The 17,411-nt window shown below is 40.1% G+C and overlaps 1 protein-coding gene across 3 annotated transcripts in view; it reads right to left on the reverse strand.

Moving 5' to 3' along the window:
* The window catches only part of LOC149228208 (S-adenosyl-L-methionine-dependent methyltransferases superfamily protein), a 178,772-nt gene that overhangs the window by 41,594 nt on the left and 119,767 nt on the right, over positions 1-17,411 (reverse strand). For all 3 annotated transcript variants that reach the window (XR_016247847.1, XM_089378101.1, XM_089378100.1), the window contains exons 6-8: positions 12,480-12,611; positions 10,799-10,866; positions 10,606-10,667 (exon numbers count right to left, since the gene is read on the reverse strand). Coding sequence is in view for 2 of the 3 variants with exons in the window: in XM_089378101.1 (XP_089234227.1) it covers positions 10,606-10,667; positions 10,799-10,866; positions 12,480-12,611 (262 nt within the window). In the remaining variant the exon portion in view is untranslated. The remainder of the gene's footprint in view (positions 1-10,605; positions 10,668-10,798; positions 10,867-12,479; positions 12,612-17,411) is intronic.

Genomic DNA, 17,411 nt, shown 5'->3' on the forward strand with positions numbered 1-17,411 from the left:
ATTTCACACCTCCGCTCAACTACCCGTACCATTTCCAAAGCCATACAATGGAGCAGCTCAACACAATTGCAAAGCTGAGGCACAACAGGTGCAAATGACTCCTTTTGAGCTCAATGATGTTCACCAAAGCTCAGGAAGAGTGTTGCAAAACAGAGATTATATTGACAACATTGAAGGACCAAAGGAAAAAGAAGAGTCAAAAGAGGAGATCAAAGAACCATGGGCTGCACTTGATGAAGAGAAGAGATCAGAATCAGAGATCGAGAGAGTTTCCTCATGGTTACCATCAAATCTTCCATGTATTCAAGAGAAAGATCAGCAAAAGGAGGAAGATGAGAAAGTCATGATAGAAAGTGACATGAAGAATGATCCAGATCAGCAAAAGGACCAAGGATATCAAAGCTATATTGAGACATGGTTCCAGACAGTCACTAAGTTGCAGCAATACTCTCTTCCTCAACTATGTTTGATCCCTTCAAAGTCAGATCATTTGGTCCCTGAGATCTGGATACCTATCCAAGCATGCATTTCGAGCCTCCACATCATTTTGTCTCTAATCTCGATGTGCACATGGCTCCATTGGAAGTATTCTTATACTTGAGAACGATTTTGTTTTTCAAGTAGGGTAGGGTAGAAAAAAGAAAAAAGAAAAAAGAGAAAAAAGAAAAAAAAAAAATGAAAAAGGAAAATAAAAATCTAAGGTGAAAACCTCCTCGGAGGCGCCTTAGATTGGCTCATTGATTGAAAACCTCCATGAGGCGGTCAATGGGTTGGAAAAAAAGAGAAAAGAGAATAAGATCTCTGGGTGAAACCTCCCTTGGAGGCGCCCAGGGCAGGCAATTAGGGTGAAAACCTCCATGAGGCGCCTTAGTTGTTTTTCAAAAAAAAAAAAAAAAAAACTAATTCCATTGGCTAATTGCAGGTTGCAAGAAGGACGTTTCATGACAGGAGGAGCACTCAAATCAAGGTTAAAGGAATTTTTCTTGTGCCTTCTACAGGAAGCTCTGTATTTCTACAGGAAACATCCTGTAGAACCTTTGGACAAGCCAAATCCAATTTCAAAAGTGAATCTGATGGTGGGAATCTGTTGATTAGGCCTATAAGCACTCGTGTGTCCATCCCTTGCCTTTCTCCATCATTTTTTTTTGTGCTTCTCATTGTGCTTCTACAGGAACTTCCTGTAGAAATTGTGGGAAACTAGACATGGATTTCAAAAAGTGGTTTGGCGAACATGGTAGCTTCCTCAAGGGTTCAGAAGCCCTCATGCAATCTTCCAACTCCTCCTCCATCATCTCCATACCTGCATCACAGCCCAAGCTCAGTTTTCCCTTCCATGCAAACACTTGCAAAATGCCTTGAAGAAAAAACACATGGAACAAAATTTGTTTTTGCCATAACTTGAAAACCATGCATCCATTTGACAAACCGTTTTATGGGGAATTGTACAAGGGTGATGGCAACATGCTTGAGCAGTTTCAGCCAATTCCGGTGCACGGTTTCCAAGAAATCAGCCTCCATCACCATCAGCCATTTTTGCATTTTCTCCATAACCGTGCATCCGTTTCAAAACCTGTTTCATGGGGATATGCATATGAGTGATGGTAACCTACCCAAGCAGTTTCAGCCGATTCCGATGCACGGTTTCCGAGAAATCGATCTCTGAAATCTTCAGCCATTTTCCATTTTTCTCGAAATCCGTGCATCCATTGATCACGATTTTGCTATGGGAGATGCATAATGATGATAGAAACATGCTCAGCAAGTTTCAGATCGATCCGCTTTGCCGTTTGGGAGAAATGGCGAAAACAAGTTCTGGTTTTGTGACCATGCAGCAGCAGCAGCTTGAAGGTGCAGATCTGAACGTGGAAACAATGGCATGCAGCTCAGATCCGGCCAGAGGACACCTGCACAAGGAAAAGCAATCAAAAATCATCAGCCAAGCCCTCATGCAATCAAAGGATCCAAGCATGCAGCAGCAGAATCAGAGCATGCAGCAGCAAAAAGCTTCACAAGCAGCCGTTCGACTTCCAGGTACGTGACTGAAACTAATTCCTTTGTTGCATGAATGTAATTTGAGAACTGCGTGAACAATGAGATGGTTGTGATTAAAAAAATCGGTGGCCAGCTAACTGGCCACCCTCATCCAGTTCAAACAGCGCTCGGTGGGTGAATACGACACGTGTGCTCAGCCATCTCAGGAAGAAAACTGGAAACAGGTAGTAAAACTCCAGCGTGATTGATGGACGTGATTACAGGCAGAGAACAAACAGTCTGGTGAACGTGATGGACGTGATTAGTGGTGGTTGTTTAAACGGTCTGCATGGGGCCAACGTGCACTTGGCCAGCTCACCCTCCATCAACGGAAGTCTCCATAAACAGCCAATCAAACTCTCACCTCCGTTGTTTCCAGTTTATCATCGTCCTTGCAGCTGCAACAAGCTCCATACCACCTCCATAGTAGCAAACCAATCTTTCTCGGCCATTTTTCAGAACCCTCCTGCTTATCGGCATTCTACAGGGAGCACTGTTTCGTTCTACAGGAAACGAGAGCCGCCTACAGGAAGGCGTCTACAGGAAAGGCAAAGAACAGCTCTGCGGAAGGAAAACCCAGAATTTTCGTTGAATTTGGAGCTCCAGACGAGGTAGGCTCGAAAAAAACTCCTCTATGCATGGTTTGTTTGTGCAAGGTGGTGAATTAAACATGGCATCGGATTGGACAATCAGTGAAAATCTACCTGTGTATTGGAAATAGAAAGTTTGTCTGTGTGTTGCACTGAGTTTCTCAGTTGTGTCTGCATCAAGATTCTTCTCCACGTTTCCTGTTTCTAAAATTCTCTTATAAGGAAGGCATATGCAGCTGTGAGAGCCAGCCTGTGGATGAAAATTTTAAAATTTGCATATCTGAATGTGCCCTGAGAAGAAAACTTGGTCTCTGTCCTCTGTCTGTAGAAGAAAAACTCTTCCTTTCATAACCAGATCGCTGAGAGCTGAGTCACAGCAGTCTTGAAACTAGCATTCCCTATTTTCTTCTTCAGTCACTGGTTGAATGTGGGACAAAAATGAATGAAGGGATTCCAGACTAGATGGCCCATCATGGGCTCATCAAATTATTAGTAGAAGATGCCCTGCACACCTACATTGTCCCCATATCATGGGAAATCTTCCAAAACATGTCTAGGGATGACAATATCAGAGTTTTGGCCAAAGATATCACCCCATCCAGCAGTGAGGAAGAAGAACACATTGAAAAAGGTGAGAAAATCGATGGTAAAAAACCGCAAGACATCCAGGCACAGCAAGAACAAAGAGGAAAAGGAGAAATGGGCCAGATTGCTAAGCCTAAAACAGGGGAAGAAACAACAGCAAAAACACCAAGGGAAAAGAGGATGCAGCGCAAAACAAAGAAGGCCGAGAAAGTCCAACTGAAGAGTGTCACAGCCAAAGAAACCACACAAAAACAAAAGGAGAAAACACAGTCAGCAAAACAGGCAGAGACAGGCACAGGGATTTCTACAGGAAGCGGGGAAAAAGAGCAGCAAGAGGAGAAATCACCCGAGATATTGGCTAGGGAGGCAGCAACTGTGCTTGCTGCCCTAAGCACATCTCCAAAGCAAAAAGGGAGGCGAAAAAGGGGAACATCCATGTACTTTAAAGCAAGAAGGAGCACACGGATAAAAGTGGGTAGACCCCAACCACAGTCAAAAGAGCCAATTATCATTGAGGACGCCACAACTAAACAAAAGGAGGAGTCTCCCCCAACGATATCCATCACCTATGAACGACGGAGCCCGAAAACATCCACCTGGAGAGAAAGGATTGAAAGGATGGACTCAAAGACAGCTCTACAGGAAGCTGAGATGGTTCTACAGGAAACTCTGGCTAAGCTGAAAGAGACAAAGTATAGGAGGAGAATGAGCTGCTGAAACAGTAGTTACAGCTATAGGGAAGTCATAACGAAGATAGGCCCTCCATTTTGGGAGAACAACAGCAGCAAGAAGGGCCTCCAGCAGACAAGGAAACATCTGATGAACAGCAGAAAAAGGACAAGCTGTTGAGGCCAAAGCAGGGGGTGGTAAAATAACACAAATGCCAAGGGAGAAGCGGTTGCAAGCACGAGCAGAGAAGACTGAAAAAGGCCAAACAAGTAGGGACACACCCAAGGCAGCCACAGCACAGTTCAAGGAGAAGGCACCCCCAGCCAAGCAAGCAAAATCAGATTGGTTCTACAGGAAGTTAGCAGACTGTTTCTACAGGAAGACAGAGGATTGTTTCTACAGGAAGCCAGCGAACTGTTTCTACAGGAAGTTTGAAAAGAGGGAAGCCAAAGGAGGAATCGGCCGAGATGTTAGCCAAAGAAGCCACCAGGGCTATCAAAGACGAGGAAAGAGAGATTGGTTGCTCAGAGGATGAGCAACACTTTCAGTAGGGGGGTGATGATGAGCCCCAAAAATGGACAATTATTTGGGTTCATTCAACCTCCTAATTTGACTTAATCCACCATTCTCATTAGTTTATTGCATGTTTTTGATTATATTTATGTTAATAGAGTGAATTTGGTTAGTCATTATGCCAACAAGTCTAATGGGTGCTTTGTGTAGCCTTTTTGGTCAACTTGGAGACAAAATTGAAGGTCTTAATGAGCACTTGGCAGCCAAATTCGTGGGAGAACAAGCTAGAGGATTTGTAGGAAGGTGTCCCCTTCATTTATGGGCCCTTACCTCGAATTCTCCACCATCAGCTCGGAGTTCAAGGGCCACCAAATCAATCAGCACAAGGGCAGCCAAGCAAGTCAAGTAGGACTGCTGTTAACTCCAAGTTTTGGGCAGCCGAGTCCCTAAATTTTAGGAGGACTGTTGGGTCCTCCAAATTGTATAAATAAGAAGGCTTAGGGCCTCATTTGGGGGTTAGCCAGTTAGTCATTTTGTTAGCCAGTGGATGTTAGCTAGTTAGCCAGTAGATAGTAGCTAATAGTTAGCCATTTCATAGCCTTGTTGTAGTCATTTTGTAATTCAATTTGTAGGCAATAGATTAGCTTTGCTTTCAGCTCATTTTCAAGTCCTTCTTGTGGACAGTTTTGATGTAACTCTTCATTTCTTGATCAATAAAGATGAATCCAGCCTTGCACCAACTATAAATCTCTCTTTGGAGGCTGTAGCTCTTGGGGTTGGGCCCATCTCAAGCGCCCAGTACCTCCTTTGTGTTATCTTTATGTGTTTTGCTGCATTCTTAGAATAAAATCTGCTATTTAGATCTAACTCTTGTTTTGTTATTTAGTTTGTTTTTTATGTGTAAAATAGCTTTTCATGCTCAGATTTAGTTGATAGGTTGTTAACAGAAAAAGCTTCAAGAAAAAGGCTACCAAACACCTTGGATCTCACGTCCCCCTCAGTGGAATCATGAGCTGGGACCAATGTGACTTTGCTGCCAACAAAAACACTGTTTTGCTTTGCCATGCAATTCTTAGTGTTGTAATCCTCTTTTGTAGATGCTGATATTAGTAGTGTTTAAATGCTTCAGTTGATGATTTCTTAGTGGCATAAGTTAGTTCATGCATTCCATTTCGAATAAACTGTTGTTCATTTCCTTCTATTGTTACTTAGGTCATAATAGAGTAAAGTAACTAGGTCATAGGATTTATAAGTGTGTGTTCGTTCAGTTTGGAAAACCACTTGCAGAGTACCTATTACCCATCCTTACCTGCACATACTCCATCCAACCTACCTATTTCATCCTTCACTTAGAACCCTTACCTTACATTTGCCTCATTCGCTTACTTTGCCATGATTCTCATCTTCTTGTGCAACATCGTTTCATCCCTCCTTGAACAAATCTCACCATCTACACCTTCTCCTCAACTCCATCCTCCAAGTCTTGAACTCCCCTACACCCCTATTTCACCTCCATACTCGTTCCTCCACCTTTTCCCTCCATCCACTCTCCAAAATCCTCTTTTCAGAACATCCTATAGAAATCTCTGAACATCCTGTAGAACCCCTGCAGACTTCCTGTAGAAGCTCATAAACACGGTTTCTTGGCAGCCAAACTTTGTGAGACTCTCTGGAAGGGTGTTAGGGACCCCTTAGACCCTCTCTGAACCTTCCCAACCTTTCCCAAGCATTTCTCCTCCTTGATCCACCTCTGCACAGTGAAAAGCTAGTTAAAAGCACATGCATGATAATTCTAATAACTTAATCAAAAATACAAAAAGATGTTTTCTTCAGATAGTGATAACTTAGACACATGCATTTTACCTTCCTAGAAGTAATGGCATCTCTTCTCGTAGTTTGCATTCTCATTTTTGCATCAGTAGGGCTAGTTGGTGGAATTAGGGTTTGCTAGGGTTTGCTAGGGTTTGTATTTCTTTTTGGCTTTCAGTTTCTTTCCACAAGTAGATTAGCTTCCTTTGAGTTAGCTTTCGTCCATCAGTTAAAAAGCTTCTTCTAAGAGCTCATAGAAGTTGGCTTAAGCTCCTAGTGGACTTGTGCCAGCTGACCAAGTGACAGCTGCGGCAAGAGCTAGTACTTGTGCATACAGCACCGTCGCTTCCAAGTTTGTTACGAACTACTGGGTTGATAAAATTAAAGAAGGGAGTTCCAGGAGTTGTAGCATTATTGCTACAATACTGGAGCCCACCAAGTACTGCGTAGGCTAACATAGGGATTGCGCAGATGCAACAAAGAGCAACTCATCTTAAGCCAAGGTTAGTGTCAAATTGCCAGTGGGAGTGATATTTTTCTCACTAGACTTAGCGTCAGTCATTTCTTTGTATGGATTGCTAGATTTGAGCATCCATAGTTTTGTACTAAGATTTACTACTACATAATATTAAAACCCTCAGCGGCTACACCGGTTTTCCCGAGTTGGGTTTTTCCAGGGACTTAGTCCAAAAATGGTTTGTATCTGTGCATTTATTCTTCCATTGTTATTTTTCTTCTGCAGTATTTTATTTGTGAAGGCTGAAGTGTATAAGTTTCGATAATTACCGTAGAACACAGTAAATAATTTGTTCAATTCATTTAACAAATAGAAGAAACTAAATTAGTTGTTGTAGTAGGATTCTGGGTTTCAGAATTCTCACAGAAAACCCACAAGAATTCTTCTCCTCTTACAGAACTTCAATTGATGAATTCCAAAACCTATGACCCTTGACCAAGACCCTCCAAGACCAAGTCAATCCAGGCTTCCAACAACTTCTGCAATTTCAACTTACACAGCAGATTCTTCTCACATTTCGACTTGCCCAGCAAATTCTTTTGCAACTTCGACCTGCCCAACAAATTCTTCTACAACTTCGACCTACCCAACAAATTCTTCTGCAACTTCGACCTGCCTAGCAAATTCTTCTCTTCTGCCCAGCAAATGTAGAAACCCTAACACGAGAGAGAGAGGGGCCCAAAAACTTCGATCTAGTTCTTCTCCTTCTATTTCATCCTTTTCCAACTTCTATCTTGAAAAGATCGAAATTGCTCGAGTGAGTCTCCAAATGAGGTCGAGTTCCTTCTTATTTATAGGCTTGTGAGGGGTACGAATTGCTATCTTTAGGCCGACTTGATCTTTGCACCATGACGAGGTCTTGGAGGGTCTTTTGACTCTATTTTGACTCAAATAAATTCTCTTTACAATATGTAACCTGCCCAAATGGGTCTTCAATACATGACAATAACTCAATTGACTTTATGACAAACCTAGAAGCACTCAATAGGTGCTTGACCTAAAAATACATTTTCCTTGAGCATGAAACCCATGCCTCGAGGATAACAACAATAAATTTATTTTTCTCTTTTCATTAAATACATAAAATAATGATTACATATGTCATTATGAAGACCAAACCTAGTTACATATTTCAACATGATGTTGGTGGTATTGATTGTTGAACTCTTCTATCATGGCCACAGCGAAAATGTACCCTTCACTCAAACCAAAATCATTGATTACATATGTTAAGATTTTCTACAATAATATAACTTGTTTAAATTACATAGTTCCATCAAAATTGGGTGGCGTAGACTCCCTACTTTATCAAGATAGAGGCAAAGGCTAGACAAGAGGCAAAGGGTAATACTAATGATGAGGATCCCAATATAAGCAATGACGGAACATTGCTTATCATTTATGTTTGTCATTGCTCATTTATCCATAATGCTTTCTTTCAAAGTCACAATAATCTTTTGGAATCATGGTTGGAATATTTAAAATATAATTTTTCATTAAAATTTAAATATTTTAACTATTTTTTTAGTAAATTGAATCATTGAAATCAGATCAGTCCAAGTCCAAGTTGACCTCAACTAATTCTGAGTCCGAGTTCAAGTTTAAAAACACTACCTGAGCTTAAGGAGCAAAGTATCAAATTAAAAGCATTATGTTTGATGTTGATGAGGTCAGCCCTAATTAAAGGGAGCCCCAACTTTATGTAAAAAGAGCTTTTTGAAATATGACTTTTAAGTTGCTTGATGGTCAGCCCTGACCCAATGAGCAAAACAAACTACAAGTCACACGTCAAAAGCGAAAAGGGAAAAGGTCATTAATAAGGCATTCATGACAAAGAAAAGGTGTGTTGGAGCTGAAATATGTATTGTGGAAAGTGCAGCCTAGTTTATATTATAAAAGGCTGCCAAGTTTCATCTAAAGAGGGATCAGGAAAGAGGAGGGACTAATCAAGGAAACAAACTTATTGGTCGTTGAAGGCTATAAATACTAGATGCTGAAGGTAAAAAAGGTGTGGAAGGAGTGTGAAGAAGATTCAAAGGCTTAGTTGAATATCTAACCGAAGCAAGGCAAGTTAAGGGTTTACTCTATGTGAGGTTCATCCTGTTCTTTTCATCTTTGATGGCTGAATTCTGTTGCTGAAGTTGCCTTTATAAATATGCAGTAAAGAACTTTGGTAAAAGTGCTGTTTTGCTCCATAAAAAAGGGTCAAAGTTGACTTTAGACCCTCCTTATCTCTTGTTGTTGGTTACTGATCATTATATTGTTTTGCTGGTTTCATTTCTACTCTCTCAGAGACCTGCTGCTATCTTTATTTGTTAATGATCACACATGATTTAAATGGCTTGACAAAGTGTACCTTCGGAAATGTCCTTTCTTCAATCCTGCATATTGATGAAGGCTACTTGGTTAATCAATATATGTGGTTAACAACTTAGTTATGCCTCCATTCAATTTCAATCGAACCCTCTTCAATCTTACCCTCACTCCATTGCCCAACAAGGTTGACACTGATCTATTTGTTCACTAATTTATATCAAAGAATATCATAATCTTTCATAGGGTCTCCCACTTGTGCTGGAGGAGAGCTGCCTTAACATGAGAGAAAGTGTTATTAAGAAGACACTGAGTAACCTTCCCAAGTTCCCCTAGGGTGATCTAAAAACCAGAGAGCATAAAACTTGCAATAAAGTCTTTATAACTTGACTGTAAGGGATTGAGAAAGTATGCTATATATTTGTCACATAAATATGCAAATATCAACATAAACTTGCATAGAAAAGAACTTAGTCAAGCATGAACATGAAGCATCAAGACAAAGATGATAACGGAGTTCACCCCCTCCACTGGGCTACATCTCTGGATTCGCCTCCAAAGGTCGAATCGCTTTATTGTCTTTCTTCAAAAGAGGTTGAATGTATACAATGTTTACAAAAAGGACTGAATCCCAAAACTGCCTTCTACTACCAAAGAGCTTTCAAGGCCAATACAATGCATACATTTCTCAGAAAGACATCCTCTCTTGAGCTCTCAAGGCTCTCAAAACAAAAGCTTCTTCAACAAGCCCTCTAAACAAGACTCTCTCAAACAAGCTCTCCAAAAACTTTCAACAAGCTCTCTCTAGCAACCTCTCCCTTCCTCCTCCTAAAAGACTTTTTTTAAACAAGGAGTACATAAGAGAATTTACAACTTTTTGAGATCCATAAACAAAGGAGAAAATATCTCCTTAGATCCCCATTCCAAGGAGAGAATAACTCTCTTGATCCATAAAAAGAGGAGCTTATGAGATTCTTAAGGAGAAAATCTCTCAGATCCACATATCAAGGATCTCATCCACATTTTTAAGGGAAACAATCCCATGAAAATCTAAACTTCCAACTTGAGATTAGGAAATTGTTTGTGAGGTGGATTCTCCACTTAATTCAATTTCAATTTTCTAAATTAAATGAAAAATACATGTACAAATTGAAATCCATAAAGTATTAATCATTTACACTTCAAACTCGTCCACATTTTCCCAAAGTTTCTGTGAGCTTTCAGTGGTGTGCATAGCTGTTTTGAGCTCATCAAGTGCCAACAATGGACACCTTTTGCAAAATTTGTCCAAGAGGGAGATCCTCCTGGATCATAGGTTTGCACTTGTTTTCAGGGTTTTATAACTTAAAGTGCAGGCTTGGGAGGTAAAAGTCCCATTGACCTATGTTTGTACCATGTAGTCATTAGTTGGATATTAATAAAATTATCTTATCTTACTACATGTCATGCATTTTTCCCCACACATAAATGGAATAAAAAATATTCTATAATGCAATCTCAAGTAAATGATGGCTATCACAAACATCTATAAGAATGAGAACAGTGAATGTCATCTGAGGCTTGACTTAGCTTTCTTACCAGCATTGGGAGTTACTGCAAGGAATCGTTCTACAACACCTTCATTTTGCGCAGTTGTCAAGCTGCATGGATAAGAAACCAAAGAATACCTACAATTATCAACCGATTTGAATACTAGCATATGGGATTGCATGAAAGCAAAAAATTGCAATCTGATGCATTTAAAGAAGAATACAATAGTATGCAATATTGCCTGCAAGTGCTGTAAACAAGGGTACCACCAGTCTTCAACAATCTGAACCCATTATTCAAAAGCTGCAGCTGCATTTAAGGAAATGAAAACAACAGTGAACCACTGCACCTTAGACATATGTATTCTCCTTGAATGATGAAATGAAAGCTATTAAATCACACTCATTCAAACAATTTAGAGTCCAGCCAAACCATCAATTCAGGTACACGGGCCTGCAGTAAGGAATGGTGTAGATGTGTAATTCTTTCATGATGAAAACAGACATTTCAACATGCCAAAAGTGTGGCAAAGATGAGAAACGATGCAGATACAAAGCCTTTATTTCAGGTATATTGGATAATGATAATCATGGGATGAATGCAATTTCTCCTCTGTTCTACAATAGAAGCTAGGCGATGCATTCCTGCAAGTTTGATGAAGAGTATGACAACAGATTGATGGCTAACTCAAACAAAAACATTTTAGATACTGATGTACATCAGGAACCAATATGAGAATAGTATGACAATGCCCAAACGGGATACTTCCCCAATATAAGGTAACTACCATTTTAAAATAATTATGACAGAAAATGACTTCGAGCATGAAGGTAGTAGTAGCGCAGGATTTAAACAAGAATCCTGGTCAGCTATCATATTTCAGAGAGGACTATTGCATATACAGCCAGGAAAGTAACAAAATTCCATGGCTAGATTACATTACTGCTGCAGCTTAAGGAAGCTGTCAAATGTAATTCGTGATAAATGCCAGGCCAAGATATACATAAACATACCTAGACTGCTAATGAAAATAAAAGTGATGAGTCCAGGTTTCTAACCACAAATCAGAGAAATGGAATACAAAATATCACTTTAAAACAGCAGCAACGTATTATTTTTCCATGATCTTAAAGTTAAAAAATCTTCACAATGTACTTTGAGACACAGGGTTGTGATGGAGGAAATGAGAGGAGAAGAATTGAATAGGAAAATTTGCCACTGAGAAAGACTCCATGGATTTTTTCCACTATAAAGTAGAATGAACAGCTCCTATCACAACCCTCACCATACGAAGACACTGATGAGTAGAATCCAGCAGACCCCATCCATAACCATTCTAAAAAATCGTTTCTATTTCCACGGAAAATTTTCATCTGGCTATGTATACCACGAACGAATGATCAAGGTAAAAAAAGCTAAATAGGTATGAAGAGTGTCATTAACAGGAATACAGTTAAAGCGCTGTACATTCTTTTCTGCCGAAAAAAGCTGCTAACATTCAATGCTAGAAGCAAAATCTTTCAACAAATGTAGTATGTTATCATTGAAGTAGAGATTTACATTATGAAATGACTTTTTTTTGAAAAATACATCTTATATTTACAGAAAAATATTCACAATTTGAAATGCAAAAAGTGGAAGGGTATATACAATGAACTTCATAACATCTTTCTGAGAGCTACTAAAGAAGAAATAAAAGCAGAATACTCAGTGGGATCCAAATATTGGGCAGCTTTGATCTGCATAGATGCCTTTGCCAAAAATTGATGGCCGAAAGCTGACAAAGAACTAGAAATGAAGACATTGTACTGGTATTCAGATGACTTTGAGTCTGACTGTCTGACTAATCATCATAGCTTGGCACACATCACTGAAGACTTTGAAAAGAGACGTGAAATTATAGTATAGTCTTAGTCACTTACCTGGAGACAAGTAATAGAGGTGATACGTTCAGCATCCAATAAACGCCGCTCAAGTGTGTCCCAACCCCACTGCTCGAATTTACAGACATGTTTTATAGATCCATCATGGGTACATTCAGCATCCACAAGAACCTGCTTCACAAATAATCCAACATAGTTTAAATCCAGGATCATGGTTAGCTTTTCTAACTTGCAGATATATTGTTTGAAGATAAGGCATTGAACACTAAGAAACAATATTTGTATTCTTCCCACTAAAACCAGTAACAGCATTTCAATTAAAAAAAGTATGAAATTGAAACTGAGATTGGAAATAACCATGATGTTATCATCCAAATATTAAAAGGTCTTTAAACAAAAGCTATATATGAAAAGATGACTAAAAAACAAAGGAAACATATCATATAGTGCAGCATGACTGGAAACACGAAAATCACATATCTTAGATTACAGCAACCATGGAAAAACAATACTCAGTCTCAAGTTCAGACAACAGAATATTTACAGCTATAAAATATCTTAGGACTGAAGTAATCAAGCAAATATACAGTTGCTTAGACAAACTGAATCAGGAAAAGAAAGAATTTTGCAAAAATATGGTTTTGAATAGGATCGTCATAAATAACAAAGGCGTGATTTACATAAGCTAAGGGAAAGAAACATCTGTGAAAATGTCCCACATACCGAATATACATTTGGATGGCACTTCAGCTTTACTACAAAATTATTTAAGGACCATTTTAAGGAATATGTGATAACCGTTGATGGTACACTTATGCAGAAACATCTTCATGTTCTTGTGATACTCAATTATAGTAGACCTCGTGCATTAGCATGTTTTCACGTGTGTTCAATGCCTATGCCCCATTAATGCTTGCCAGGAAGTAAACACATTTTTTCCTTAACATGTGAGCTTCATATAGTTCTCGTAAAATGTAGAATCCCCAGACCTACAGAATCTTTATCTTTTCTCCCATTGACTATATACCCCCCTTCAAGTACTCTTTATATGCCCTCCTCACCCTCTCCCCTAAGGGGGGAGATTAAAAGGATGATTAGGGAAGACACCTAATGACAGTTCATCTAGGTTACTTGGGCCTCTCCTTCTCAACATCTTAGCCCCAAGACAGTCTTCTTTACAGAACATTTCATACAGATAATTGATGGTATTATTGTTCATCTGAAATATCCATGGCAGACTTGGTCATGTTACCACTTAAACTCTCACTACATGGGAAAGTCTAACCATGAAGCATGAGAGCCAAAAGGCAACAACAAGGTAAGCCACCCATTGTCACCTTGGTGGCCTTGCCCCTCACTGTAGACTAAGGAAAAGGGATCCCTACCAAGGAGGCATCCCTATGTTAGTTTTTGTAGCACCAGATGTGTTCTAGCCACGAAATTTTGTGGATAGGCTAGAATACAGGAGATCTCCAAAACCTAGAAATTGTTTATGGAAATTCCACCTAGAAATTACTTAAGAAGATTAATAGTCAGTTTTTAAATATTCCTAAGTCTAAACTTAGGGAATATGGTTAGTTAATCAAAATTAATTAAGTCAAGGCATGAATGATCTAGAAACTCACATGGATCGACTTCAAGTTAAACCTAGCCATCAATTAAGATTTAATCTTTGTCATTGGAGTCCCAACAACGGATTATAAGAAGTCGATGGGCACTTGGAGAAGACACTTCAGAAGTTTGATTTCATGAGTAGATTGATTTCCAAAGTCGCAACAGTCAGTTGTCAGAGAGAGAGCTAGTGAGATCGAAGCAGTGAGAGAGGGGCAGACACAGTGAAGCCGAAGGAAGGATTCCAAATCCGGTGAGTGCATTTGCAGAGAGGCAGAAGAGCCACAGTGAGGCTTGTTATCGCTAAAACTAGCAGAAGTCCTAAAGGGCCAACTTCTAGGACAAGGGCAACAATGGAGACTTAGCCCACTGCCACCTCAGCTAAGGCTCCCTACTCTCTACGGACTTTCACCGATGGGAGGAGACCCGGTATGAAGACTCACTTACAAATAATATATCAATGCAATGGATAAGAAGTGATTCCAATCACCATTTCCAAGGAGAAACTAAAAATTAGAGCTTGCTTGATTTGTAAGCAAGGTGTAGGGTTTTTCTAGGAAAGGTTGAAGAGGATTTGAGGGTTAGGTTTTGGGAGCATGTCATGCAATGGAGCTTCCTATTCCTCAAAATCATTATGGAATTTGGATTCCTAAGTGATCCTTGAAAAGTTAACTTTGATAGGAAACAAGACCACACAGGACCAAATGGACCCCAAGTTAGGTCAAGGGGGGAGGGTTTAGTAACCAATGATGAGCTTGACCTAATCAAGGAAGAGAAGTGGATCAAAGAAAAACAAATTCAAAGAAAGGTGGCACAATGATCGCTATGAGGTAACTAACTTAAGGAAAACCAAGGGCAAGAATTGCTCTTTGAGCTAGGGCTTGCTATATCTGAAGATCCCACCGTCGGAATCTCATGAAATTTGGAGAGCTTCCTGAGGACACACCAACGCAATTGTGGACCAAAAACAAAGTATTTAGATGGCTAATTGTGAGATATTCGATGCCCTAAGTGACCTATGGGGCTAGACCTAGAAAAAAGAGGAGGTGAAGAAAAATAAGTTTTAGGGTGATCACCTATGGTAGATCAATGCCTAATCCTTTGGGGAGATTGTAGTCAAGAATGATTATGAATTCGGATTTGATTTTCTTGGTCAAGGAGGCCTTATAGGCAGCTTCACTTAGCACTAGGGCAAAGGAGAGCAACTTCAAAGACTTTATACTTCGTTTTGCAAAATAGATGGCTTATCAAGATAAATTTCAAGCATGAAATATCCCTAGGTACATTCACTCATAATACATGGCCCGTACATGAAGCATCACTATCTAGAAACAAAATTTCCACAACTTTGCAATAATAGATGCAGCACATTAGCTCTATAATATCGAAATACCAGCAACAATGTATGTGACAAAAATAGAGCAAAGAATAGCATTAAAATTGCACTTAGATGTATTAGAGTACATCCAACCATCAAAAATTTGTGAAACAAGAACCTCCAAGACGAGAAAATGATCCAAACATCAAAATTCATTCCATGCTCCAATTCATCCTCCAAGAAAAAGTGTGAAGTTCTCTAAAGATATTCAAGTCCAACCAAGGGATGATGCTAAAATGAATTCACATCACTTGTATTTATACACTTCTAATGAGTTTGATTTAGCTAATTAGGCCTACATTAGCCCCTACAATAAAATAATGTGTAGAATAACTAACTTTTGGTGACAATCCCACCAAATTAGTTGATAAACAGAATAATCCTCTCAAGATGTCGAATAATGAATAGTGCATGTCGTTGGGCCTTGGAGGAGGCCTAATGGAGTCCATAAGTGCCATAATGTGTAGTTGAACACCCAAAAGCAGTGGACAAGGGGTTGGCCCCATGTAATAACCTGTGGTATTCCAAATGACATGGGGGGGCACAGAAGTGTCCACATTGGTCTCCAAACAAATTGAAGATGCTTGTAGATCGTCTACAAGGGCTAGGATGATGGTGTAGGTAATGCCACATAATCGTGCAAATCCTGGATCATCTTACAAGTGTATCATTCAACTCTAGGGCCAGTTGGGCATGATGGATCAGGGGCATCTTCCTCATCCAATAAGTGAACCACGGGTAATCTCTGAATGGTTGTGGGGATCCATGGAGTGTTGCATGTTGTTGTGGAGGCCCATGGCTCTATATACACACCCTACATGTGCCAATGTAGCCCTCTAGGGTTAGGACCCCGTATAGGGAGACCAAACCCAAATGGAAACCACCTGCAATCCTGCATAAGATCCAATGCATCTCCGTGCCTTCCAGCACACCAAGTCATTAAAGAAATCAAGTAAAAGAGTTTATAAACCATGGATAACAAGTGAGCACTTCATAATGACATGTCCTTCCATAGTGTCCTTTGGCATATGCTAATGTCTCCCAGCTCCAAATTGGGTTAACCAGGCATCCTATTAGGTAGTTTCTACCTCTAAAGGGGGTGGTATGTCCATGGTACATCCTTCAAATGGTGGTGGCACATGGCATAATGATGGAATGGAGTAGGGAATGAAAGGGGGCAACCTAGATCACATGCCATGGTACAAGGGTAGCTAATAAAAGGGAAGCCCACACTTGGGTAAATAATGTGTAGGAGGGAGAAATCGTGGTGCATGAGTTACCCCAACCTTGATTTTTCCACCCTTCTTCATATGCCTTTTGCCTTTTTATGATTTTCTTTGGTTAACTGCTCGAGGCTCTAGGTAATGGGAGCATGATGCGTAAAGTATAGCAGTGGATACCCCCTTATACGGGGCAGATCACCGTCCACCGAGCGTTGGGACAATCATGGGTTCTTGAATGATAAAGGAGGCTCATCAAGGGCCATGTAGGAACCAGGGTGATGGCCATGGAATGGGGTAGAGCTCATGTCATTGCTTTTGCCCACCTGCTAAATGCTTTTGTCCTGGTTATCTTTTGCATTTTGTGATACAATTTCCTGTTGAATGTGGCCAATTATTCTTTTTCTTTTTCTTTTTCTTTTAGCTGCATCAACCTCTAGGCATCATTCCAGGCCCGACCCAAGATGTGGGTCTCGGGGAGGGGTGGTTGACCCTATGTGGACCCAGGTGGGAGGAGAAATGATTGGAGGTGTAATGAGCGCAAGGGAAGTAATATATGTGAATTGGGGAGCGGGACCACGCAACCAAAATTAGGGTTTTCCATGTAGTACCATCCCTAAAACCAATATGTCAGTAAAAGAGATCCCACAGGACTAGGGTGCAAGGTTAACATCCCAAAAGAGACCTAGGGGACAAGAGCACAGACCTAGACCACTCTTTCTGCCGAATTCCCCCCATTAATCCATGCCCAAAGTTTCCATG

The sequence above is a fragment of the Pinus tabuliformis genome, chromosome J, assembly GCF_031772625.1.
Source record: "Pinus tabuliformis cultivar Carrire ecotype Pingquan chromosome J, CPIR1, whole genome shotgun sequence".
NCBI classification, from domain to species: domain Eukaryota; kingdom Viridiplantae; phylum Streptophyta; class Pinopsida; order Pinales; family Pinaceae; genus Pinus; species Pinus tabuliformis.